At 44.4% G+C, this 11,873-nt stretch overlaps 1 protein-coding gene across 1 annotated transcript; it reads left to right on the plus strand.

Annotated features, from left to right (window-relative positions):
- The first annotated feature begins 4,852 nt into the window (after positions 1-4,852).
- POU4F3 (POU class 4 homeobox 3) lies at positions 4,853-6,801 on the plus strand. Its single transcript, XM_068114763.2, has 2 exons — positions 4,853-5,015; positions 5,405-6,801. The coding sequence occupies exons 1-2, from the start codon at positions 4,896-4,898 to the stop codon at positions 6,332-6,334; spliced, it is 1,050 nt and encodes a 349-aa protein (XP_067970864.1). The 5' UTR covers positions 4,853-4,895; the 3' UTR covers positions 6,335-6,801.
- Positions 6,802-11,873: the final 5,072 nt, after the last annotated feature.

Consider the following 11,873-nt stretch of genomic DNA (forward strand, 5'->3'; position numbering starts at 1 on the left):
TATATTGGAAACTGGAGGAAACTTTGACAGGAAGAGGTCTGGCAGACCCAAAGCCACAACAGAATCAGAAGACAAGTTTGTGAGAGTCAACAGCTTGCGTCATAGGCGGCTCACAGGACAACAGCTTCAAGCACAGCTTAACACTGGTCGAAGTAAGCAAGTCTCAGTTTTTAACTGTGAAGAGAAGACTTCGAGCTGCAGGTTTGACAGATCGAGTGGCAGTAAGAAAGCCATTGCTAAGATGGCAAAATAAGAAAAAGAGGCTTGCCTGGCCTATGAAGCACCGCCAGTGGACTACTGAAGACTGGAAGAAGGTCTTATGGACCGAAGAATCAAAATTTGAAATCTTTGGTTCATCACGCGGGGTTTTTGTACCCCGTCGAGTAGGTGAAAGATGGTTCCTCCGTGTGTGACACCAACTGTCAAACATGGAGAAGGAAGCGTGATGGTCTGGGGCTCTTTTGCTGGATCCAGAGTCGGCGACTTGCACAGAGTGACTGGCATCCTGAACCAAAAGGGCAACCACAGCATTTTGCAGCGCCAGGCAATACCCTCTGGTATATGCCTAGTTGGTCAGGGGGTTCATCCTATAGCAAGATAATGACCCTAAACACACCTCCAGGCTATGTCAAAAATACCGTCGAGGAAAAGAACAAGACGGTAGGCTTCAAATCATGGAATGGCCAGCACAGTCTCCAGACTTAAACCCATCGAGCTGGTTTGGGATGAACTGGACAGAAGGGTGATAGCAAAGCAACCTACAAGTGCAACACATTTGTGGGAACTTCTGCAACAATGTTGGGAATAACTTCCCGAACAATATTTGATTCCATTGTAGAAAGAATGCCACGAGTGTGTTCGGCGGTTATCGCTGCCAAAGGTGGCTACTTTGCTGTGTCAAAAATTTAAATTAAATTTTGTTAAACAAAATGATTCTATGATTTCTTTTTTATCTCCAATTGTTTATTTGTTCTTTGCTTAATTTCAGACAACATTGAGACATTAAACTGCGTAAATTTCAATAAAAACTGGAAAAATTGAGGTGTTCTAAAACTTTTGACTGGTGGTGTATATACTGCATATCCACCAACCATAATGGTGCGCCATTACTCAAACCACCAAACTGGGATGGCATCCATGTGGCAATCAGGTCTATTTGCTATTTCGATCCATGCTATTTCTATACAATTCTACCTTTCCCACTGTATTCTCTTCCCTACCCCCATAAACGTAACTGTGTGTGGGTGTGTGAGTGTGTGTGTGTGTGTATGTGTGTGTGTGTGTGTGTGTATATAAAATTTTGTTCGTTCTTTTTCATTGGCCATGAGTGTATCTAACAACAATGTGATTCCATGAAGGTGCACGTTTTACGCAGGTAGCGTACGGAGTTCTTCTTCTCGCTATTTAACTAATTAAACCCCAGCGACTCTTTACACATTCCGTGAACGTATTACCGATCTATTAATTAAGAACACGCGTCGCGTCTCTTAACGCCACTCTTCAACTGCCGTACATGTATGTATAAATAACATTTCAAGCAACGATTAGAATGGCTAAAATATTTATGTTAAAATTTCATCTTAAATCAGAGCCGGTTCCACGGATGACGAGGCTATGGATTTGCACACCGGAGGTAAAGTTTTGTTTTTGTATATTTTTTGAGGAGGTGCAGGGAAGCACTTTGAGCCGTTCTCTTCGCATTGAATCGACTCATCCGTCGCTGGTGACACCGATGGCATCCAGGGACTCCGCGGGGAGCGCTAAAGTGGCCCTGATGCATCGATGTGCGACAGCTTCCTCCATCAGCCATCCGAGCTGCCTCGCTTTCCTGGATAATGTGTCTACTCCGTGCGTAATGAGGAGCCTTTGCTCCTACATCCTCAGACGGACAATTTGCTCTTCTGTGAATTTCCAGGTGTGTGAAGCGTTTCACCCGCGAGCAATGACACCGTGGTTTTGGGACTTAAGAGCCGCATTATCGGAGGTCGACGGGGTTTGTCACCTCCTGATGGGGTCTTTCGGAGGTCGACTGGGGTTGTCACCTCCTGATGGAGTCTTTCGGAGGTCGACTGGGTTTGTCACCTCCTGATGGAGTCTTTCAGAGGTCGACATGGTTTGTCGCCTCCTGATGGAGTCTTTCAGAGGTCGACAGGGTTTGTCGCCTCCTTATGGAGTCTTTCAGAGGTCGACGGCGTTTGTCCCCTCCGGATGGAGTCTTTCGGAGGTCGACTGAGGTTGTCACCACCTGATGGAGTCTTTCGGAGGTCGACGGGGGCTGTCACCTCCTGATGAAGTCTTTCCGTGGTCGACGGGGTTTGTCACCTCCTGATGGAGTCTTTCGGAGGTTAACAGGGTTTGTAACCTCCTGATGGAGTCTTTCACAGTTCGACAGGGTTTGTCACCTCCTGATGGAGTCTTTCAGAGGTCGACGGGGTTTGTCACCTCCTGATGGAGTCTTTCACAGGTCGACAGGGTTTGTCGCCTCCTGATGCAGTCTTTCAGAGGTCGACAGGGTTTTTCACCTCCTGATGGAGTCTTTCAGAGGTCGACGGGGTTTGTCACCTCCTGATGGAGTCTTTCACAGGTCGACAGGGTTTGTCGCCTCCTGATGCAGTCTTTCAGAGGTCGACGGGGTTTGTCACCTCCTGATGGAGTCTTTCGGAGGTCGACGGGGGTTTTCACCTTCTGATGGAGTCTTTAGGAGGTCGACAGGGGTTGTCAGCTCCTGATCGAGCCTTTCGGAGGTCGACAGGGGTTGTCGCCTCCTGATGGAGTCTTTCAGATGTCTACAGGTTTTTCACCTCCTGATGGAGTCTTTTGGAGGTTGACGGGCTTTTTCACCTCATGATGGAGTCTTTCAGAGGTCGAAAGGTTTGTCACCTCCCGAAGGGGTCTTTTGGCATTCGACACGGTTTGTCACCTCTTGATGGAGTCTTTCGGAGGGCGACGGGGTTTGTCGCCTCCTGATGGAGTCTTTCAGAAGTTGACGGGATTTGGCACCACCAGATGGGGTCTTTCAGAGGTCGACCGGGTTTGTCGCCTCCTAATGGGGTCTTTCGGAGGTCGATGGGGTTTGTCGCCTCCTGATGGGGTCTTTCGGACGTCGACGGGGTTTGTCACCTCCTAATGGAGTCTTTCAGAGGTCGACAGGGTTTGTCACCTCCTGATGGAGTCTTTCACAAGTCGATAGGGTTTGTCACCTCCTGATGGAGTCTTTTGGAGGTTGATGGGGGTTGTCGCCTCCTGATGGAGTCTTTCAGAGGTCGACTGGGTTTGTCACCTCCTGATGGAGTCTTTCGGCATTCGACAGGGTTTGTCACCTCCTGATGGAGTCTTTCGGTGTTCGACGGGGTTTGTCACCTCCTGATGGAGTCTTTTGGAGTTTCCCTAGGTTTGTCACCTCCTGTTGGAGTGTTTCGGATGTCGACAATGTTTGTCACCTCCCGATGGAGTCTTTCGTCGTTTGACAGGGTTTGTCACCTTCTAATGGAGTCTTCACGCCCCTTGTGCCAGGGCGCAGCGAGCCAAATGGCACGGGAATGACGACGCGCAAACTTCCCTCGACACTGCGGTCGATAAATGTTTCCGCTAAATGCGAACAAATTCAGCGTGGAGCACACGGAATGCGTCCATACACTCAGTATTGCTGCACTATATTATACTGTACAGAATATAAACGTTTAAGTGCATTTTGTGCACAGTGCAGACATGCGTTGACGATTGAACGGACTCCATGTGCAGTTTAGGATGCGTAAAGTTCAATCCACACTTAAACGATGGATTTAGTCGATCAACAAAGACTATTATTTGCATCACAATGATAGAAGTTTCAATTTTTTCTTTTCTTTTGAAAATCTTTGTCAAAGGAAACTGACCCGAAGTTTAAAAATTATTTCAACAAATCATCCAAATGTATTTTACTAGAACCTTCCGATGCATGGCCTTGATGTCCACGGGTGGACAAACCAAGGGAAATGCCGGCTCCGCAGCGCCACTCAGTCCCCAGTTGGAGAAACAAGTGTCGTCGTTTGTTGCGACTGTATTTGTGAGACCATTTTTGGGAACGTTTTATTTGTGCGTGTTAACGACATATAAATGGTTTAAAATCGATAGCAAGGAATAGCGTTCAGATACCTTAGAAGGTGGCGCATCGTCGAGCCTCCGGTGTCATCAAGGGGAGGACACCTGGGCAGAATTGGCCATCGCCGGTAGTACCTCGGAAGGTGGCACGGGTCGTGCGTCGGGTTCGCCGTGTGAATGTGTTCCAGGAGCGGAACGTTGTTGCGTCCACAAGAAAAATACAGGGACCATTATTTACGAAAGTTTTAAGCGTTTCAATTACGGTGTGGCGCTGCGGTGCGCACTGTAATGTAAATGATCGTTTTGTCTTTATGGGATTGGGCATTAATGAATGTTTAATTAACATGCGCGCTTTCCGGTTACAAGTCTCATTTTCATATATGCGATTATTGGAATCGACAGTAGCGGGTCGCGCAGAGCTCGTATAACCAGCCCCTTGTTTCTTCACCCACATCAACCCATTCCCCCCCCCCCCGACCCCCTCCCACCACATACAACACCAACACCACCACCACCGGGTTGGGCCTGGAAGCGCATTTGCATTCGGGCTGCACATGCGCACAGTGCGGAGAAGGGCCGGCCTCGAACGAATAAGATGAGAAGAGAGCAGACCTGGCCAGGTGTGCGTACGTCTCCTCGGCGTCCTGCCCGACGGTATAACGTGATCGCCAGCCGCGGCCCCCTCCCTCCCCGGTCTCCCCCCCCCGGCCCCCCACCGGGCCCCGTCCCCCCAGCAGGCCCAGAGCGAGCGGCCGAGCGTCCTGGGCGCACGTTCACTCGCGGAGCCGCGCTGAGAGCGCCCGTCCGGAAACAAGATGATGTCCATGAACAGCAAGCAGCCCTTTGCGATGCACGCCGCCATGGCCGAGCCCAAGTACCCGACGCTGCACCCAAGTTCGGAGGCGATGCGTCGAGCTTGTCTGCCAACACCCCCAGTAAGGACCGCTCGGAACCTCCGCGCCCATTTAACGTTTTGTTCACGTTTCTCTTTTCCCCAAAGCTTGTTCTGTGTATCGTTTTGTTTTTTGTCAATGGCAAAGCTTGCGGATCGGATATTTTTACAACTTGTGTGTTTTACCCATGACCGAGCCCTCTGTCTTATTCACATCAATGACCTGTGTACAAACCTTAATATTCTTCATGACCGAATTTTTTCTTTTTTTCTCCTCCTCCTCCTCCTTCTCCTTGTCCACCTTCTTTTCCTCTTCCACCTACTCATTCCTTGCTGTTTCTTCGTCTTTGCTTCTCTATTATGTTCACGTCACACTGAAAGCGTTCTCCACTCACGGCCATGTGCGCTCGTACCCTCTGCGTGCTGTCCCAGGGAAACATTTTCGCCGGGTTGGACGAGAGCTTCCTGGCACGAGCCGAGGCCTTGGCCGCCGTGGACATCGTGTCTCAAAGCAAGGTGCACCACCATCACCATCACCCTTTCAAGCCGGACGCCACTTACCATACCATGAACAGCGTAGGGTGCGCCTCCACGGCCGGGCCGCTTTCGCATCACGCCGCGCTCTCCTCGCATCACCCGCACGTGGGGCATCACCCGCACCACCACCAGCACCACCAGGGTCTCGACGGTGACCTGCTCGACCACATCTCCCCTAACCTGACGCTCGCGGGCCTCAGCGGACCCGAGGCGTCCGTGGTGCCGACGTCGGCGCATCACGCTCACATGCCCGGCATGAACCACATGCACCAGGCCATGGGCATGCACCACCACCCTCACGGGCTGCCCCCGCATCACGGCGGCCTCATGCCCGGGATGCCCGACACCGAGGCCGATCCACGAGAGCTCGAGGCTTTCGCCGAGCGTTTCAAGCAGCGGCGCATAAAGCTCGGGGTCACGCAAGCGGACGTGGGCTCCGCTCTGGGCAACCTCAAGATCCCAGGGGTGGGCTCCCTGAGCCAGAGCACCATTTGCCGTTTCGAGTCCCTCACGCTGTCGCACAACAACATGATCGCGCTCAAGCCCATCCTGCAGGCGTGGCTCGAGGAGGCCGAGAAGGCCCATAGGAGCAAGCAGAGCAAACCGGACATGTTTAACGGCGGAGAGAAGAAGAGGAAGCGCACGTCTATCGCTGCGCCCGAGAAGCGCTCCCTCGAAGCTTACTTCACCGTGCAGCCAAGGCCTTCCTCGGAAAAAATCGCCGCCATCGCGGAGAAGTTGGACCTGAAGAAGAACGTGGTACGCGTCTGGTTCTGTAATCAGAGGCAAAAGCAAAAGAGAATGAAATTTTCAGCGACTCACTGAGTTATTGGTGACTATTCCCCCACCCACCTCCCCCCAACGATCGACCGAATAAACAAGCATCATCGAGTAACGTGAAATGAAAACTACTTTCTCTCTCCCTCTATTTCTTGTGCCCTTCTCCGTATCGATGTCTGCATACCCAGAGGACGGTGTCTTGGATAAGGGGGGAGGACAGAGGAGAGACACTTGTGCTAAACCCGTCGTAAAGACGATAAAATTGCTTCCTTTTTGCTTCGGAACGTCGCATCGACGTGATGGAAATGTGCGAGTTGCGGATGCACAGGAGCCATGGGACTATCGCTGGAAATCAGGGACTAACTCCTACCCGTGTTCCATCACACTTTATCATATGCTCGGACTCACTTCGTGCTCATCATCGAAAATCCCTTTATGATTGTTATAACCATCATTGCTTTGGGTGCATCTTTCTCCGAAAATGCTTTCATGTAAGAACAGCCGCGACACGAATGACGTTCAGAAACGCTAAATGAAATTGAGGAAAAGATTTTAAACATTTTCATTCTGCTGCTGCTTTGGGACTTCACAGTTTCCAATTGATCGTTGTTCATTTGACACTAAGCAATTGAAAGTCTGTGGATTTGTCATGGTGTTTCGAACGTGCCTCCAAAATGATCAATTTTTTAATCACTTAACGATTTATTTCCTTTCAAATTGCAGTTTTCACCGACGTTATATTTTCTTCATCATGACCGAATAGCATTGTAACACCGCTGTGGTTAATGCACCGTCGTTCATCGCTTCATGAGAAAATGTTAACGTTTTTTTGAAATCTGATCGTTGCAATGTGCCTGGGTTAATACACCGTCGTTCGTCGCTTCAGGAGAATAATTTAACGTTTTTTTGAAATTGGATTGATGCAACGTGCCTGGGTTAATGCACCGTCGTTCATCGCTTCAGGAGAATAATTTAACGTTTTTTGGAAATCTGATCGATGCAACGTGCCTGGGTTAATGCACCGTCGTTCATCGCTTCATGAGAAAATTTTAACGTTTTTTTTGAAATCCGATCGATGCAACATACCTGGGTTAATGCACCGTCGTTCATGGCTTCACGAGAAATTTTTAATTTTTTTTGGAAATCTGGTCGATGCAACGTGCCTGGGTTAATGCACCGTCATTCATCACTTCATGAGAAAATTTTTAGCATTTTTTTGAAATCTGATCGATGCAACCAACGTGCCTGGGTTAATGCACTGCCATTCATGGCTTCATGAGAAAAAAATTAACGTTTTAAAAAAAATTGATCGATGCAACGTGCTTGGGTTAATGCACCGTCGTTCATCGCTTCATGAGAAAAAATTTAACGTTTTTTTGAAATCTGATCGATGCAACGTGCCTGGGTTAATGCACCGTCGTTTATCGCTTCATGAGAAAAAAATTTCACGTTTTTTTGAAATCTGATCGATGCAACGTGCCTGGGTTAATGCACCGTCGTTCATGGCTTCATGAGAAAAAATTGAACGTTTTTAAAAAATTTGATCGATGCAACGTGCTTGGGTTAATGTACCGTCGTTCATCGCTTCATGAGAAAATTTTAACATTTTTTGAAATGTGATCCATGCAATGTGCTTGGGTTAATGCACCATCGTTCATCGCTTCATGAGAAAAAAATTAACGTTTTTTTGAAATCTGATCGATGCAACGTGCTTAGGTTAATGCACCGTTGTTCATCGCTTCATGAGAAAAATTTAACGTTTTTTTGAAATCTGATCGATGCAACGTGCTTGGGTGAACCGGTCGGGAGATAATCCGTGACTTATTTCCATCGCACGGACGGAACCAGCGTTTCGATAACCACTCCGTCACCTGGCAGGCGTCCACGCGTCCACACGTCAACGGCAGGACCAGTGCTCCCACCGCCGAATGAATCACCGGTGCAATAGAAACGTCTTTAGGAATCCGCTTCCCCTCAATGCACAATCGTTATTTTCCCTCCAAGGGATGCATGTACTTTATCCTCAAAGCTGGAACATCCCCTCGACCAGAATCGTCGGGACCATAAAGGTCGCGGGCGGACGGACGCTCGTCTTTCCGCCGAGTATGCACCAATCGATTGCAGGGCACGGAGCGTTTTACACCGTTTCTAACCTCAGATTTTTCAGCATTCGTAAAACGAAATTTGAAAAGGCGTTAAATACATGTAAATAGAGATTTGCTTCACATTTATTTCTTTGTTCTTAAAAAAAAAAATCTCTTGAATGATTTTTGTTCCTGTTCCATACCTGTTTTATGCCGTGTGTGCGTTTACCCAGGATTTGCTGTTTGTTTCCTCCACGAGAAGAAGAATTTATTGTTTCTTGGAAGTCTATTTTTATTTCCGAAAGAGTCGGTCAATTTGGAAACAACTCTTCAGTCTTTTGTGCAACGACGTCATTATACTTTACTAGGAGTTTCCAAATGTATAAAAGTCGGTCTGTTGTAAATGATTGTAAATCTTACACTTACTTGTACAAATAGTCGATTGTTTAAGCACACTTGATAACACAGGCATTCCAAGATGTTTTGTTTTATTTATTTCACATTTAGTGAGTGAAAAACCGTCGAATATATTTATGTTTATCTTTTGCTATGTTTTTGCAGACTTTTCATTCCTTACTTTATGTTTGTTCTCAGGATTTATTTATTGGTATTTATTGCAGTAAGTTATATGGTTGATAAAAAACATGTTATGAAAAGAATAATGTCCTTCTGTATGTTTATATTAATACTCACTCACAATGCATATATATATATATGTATATATATATATATATATATATATATATATATATATATATATATATGTATATATATATATGTATATATATGTATATATATATATATATATATGTATATATATATATATATATATATATATATATATATATATATATATATATATATATATATATATAGTTTCGCTGCAGTCTTCGTTAATAATGGATCAGACGGGTAATGTCACGGTATCTGCAAGGTTGCGGTTACGCTAGGCCTTCTCGGGCCACGGAAGTCATCCGAACCTACACGTGCAAACCGATCCGAGGCACCAGCCATAGCCATATAATAAGGAGCACATGGAAACCGTGCACGGCACATTGCCAGCCGTCTTCTGTGACCCTTTTTCAGCCTCACAACCTCTGCCTCTAAAGTCACTCTGTACTACCTGCCTCGGACCCATTTTTTAATTGTCGTGTCCAGAGCGCTCGATGTGTGTATAAGCGGACCGGTCCTACAGCACCATGTACAGTCTGGTCGTGTGTGATCCCATCCTGTAGTCTGTTACGTGACCTCAAACGTCGCAATGAACTGACCCGGCAAACTTTGTTTCATCGTATGAATGGAAAAGTGCATGATCTCATGAATTTATCACTTTTTAACTCCTCTGTGTGATGGCACAGACACTATCTCAGGGGATTGAGACAGCGGAATTAACAAGCAATAGTTAGGACTGTGGTAAAACAAACAACTGCGGATCACAATATTTAATAACGTCTGTCATTTTCCCCTGGATTCATCTACCTTGAGCCATTGTCTCAGTTGCAGCACTGTCTCACCTTTTGAATGGATACGAACACCAGTTTAGAGATTAACAAGATTTGGACAGAAGGTAGGATCTGGAGAGGAGATGGGGGAAAGGGGGAGGGGCGCAACAGAGTATCTTATAAAATTGGTTTAGGAGTGGAATGTTGATATACACACACATATACACACACATATACACACACACACACATATACACACACATATACACACACACACACACACACACACACACACACACACACATATATAAACACACACAGACACACACACACACACTCACACACACACACACACACATATGTACACACACACATGTATACACACATATATACATACAAACACACACACAACGTCCGTACCTTAATGTGGATGTAAAATATTGAGACAAAGGATTTTCTTAAATAAAACCGTTAACATCCATTTAAAATTGTACAAAAATGAGCTATCAGAAAATGTTTCGTTAAAGTGTTTAATTGGCTGTTTATGGCAGACAGAAGACATACTGATCACCCATCAAACATGTCAGTGTTTTCTGATCAAATAACCTTTGCATTCACATAGAGGTCATCGATGAGTTCTCATGCATAAGGTGGAAATGTTGATATTTAGTATAAACCAGAAAAAGGGTTAAATTTGATATTTAGTATAAACCAGAAAAGGGTTAAACTTGATATTTAGTATAAACCAGAAAAAGGGTTAAATTTGATATTTAGCATGGACCAGAAAAAAGGGTTAAACTTGATATTTAGCATAAACCAGAAAAAGGGTTAAATTTCATATTTAGTAAAAACCTGATAAAGGGTTAAACTCGATATTTCGTATAAACCAGAAAATAGGGTTAAACTTGATATTTAGTATAAACCAGAAAAAGGGTTAAATTTGATATTTAGCATAAACCAGAAAAAAGGGTTAAACTTGATATTTAGCATAAACCAGAAAAAGGGTTAAATTTGACATTTAGTTCAAACCAGAAAAAGGGTTAAACTTGATATTTAGCATAAACCAGAAATAGGGTTAAATTTGATATTTAGTATAAACCAGAAAAAATGGTTAAACTTGATATTTAGTATAAACCAGAAAAAAGGGTTAAATTTGATATTTAGTATAAACCAGAAAAAAGGGTTGAACTTGATATTTAGTATAAACCAGAAAAAGGGTTAAATTTGATATTTAGTATAACCAGAAAAAAGGGTTAAACTTGATATTTAGTATAAACCAGAAAAAAGGGTTAAATTTGATATTTAGTATAAACCAGAAAAAATGGTTAAATTTCATATTTAGCATAAACCAGAAAAAAGGGTTAAACTTGATATTTAGCAGAAACCAGAAAAAGGGTTAAACTTGATATTTAGCATAAACCAGAAAAAGGGTTAAATTTGACATTTAGTACAAACCAGAAAAAGGGTTAAACTTGATATTTAGCATAAACCAGATAAAGGGTTAAATTTTATGTTTAGCATAAACCAGAAAAAGGGTTAAATTTGATATTTAGTATAAACCAGAAAAAAGTGTTCAATTTCATATTTAGTATAAACCAGAAAAAGGGTTAAACTTGATATTTAGTATCAACCAGAAAAAGGGGTTAAATTTGATATTTAGTATAAACCAGAAAAAAGTGTTCAATTTCATATTTAGTATAAACCAGAAAAAGTGGTAAATTTGATATTTATTATAAACCAGAAAAAGGGTTAAACTTGATATTTAGCATAAACTAGCAAAGGGAAATTGTATCTTTTGACATGACAGTATAAACGTGTTTACATATCCCATTAATGAACGAGACTCTCAATTGTGCAGGACACGCTGGAATCTTTATTTTTGGGTTTCAATACGTAAGTACATGTAATGAGCAAGACAATGTATAAATGTATAATTACGTTCCACGACAATGCAGGATAAACTATTTAACTTAGGGTCAAAGATGTTTGCCATTCTCAACACACTTGCCAAAGGCGGGTTGGTGAGAGTAGATAAGCATGATAATCCAACTCGCAGCG

This window comes from Myxine glutinosa, chromosome 4 (assembly GCF_964187855.1).
Source record: "Myxine glutinosa chromosome 4, kmMyxGlut1.1, whole genome shotgun sequence".
In the NCBI taxonomy this organism is placed as follows: domain Eukaryota; kingdom Metazoa; phylum Chordata; class Myxini; order Myxiniformes; family Myxinidae; genus Myxine; species Myxine glutinosa.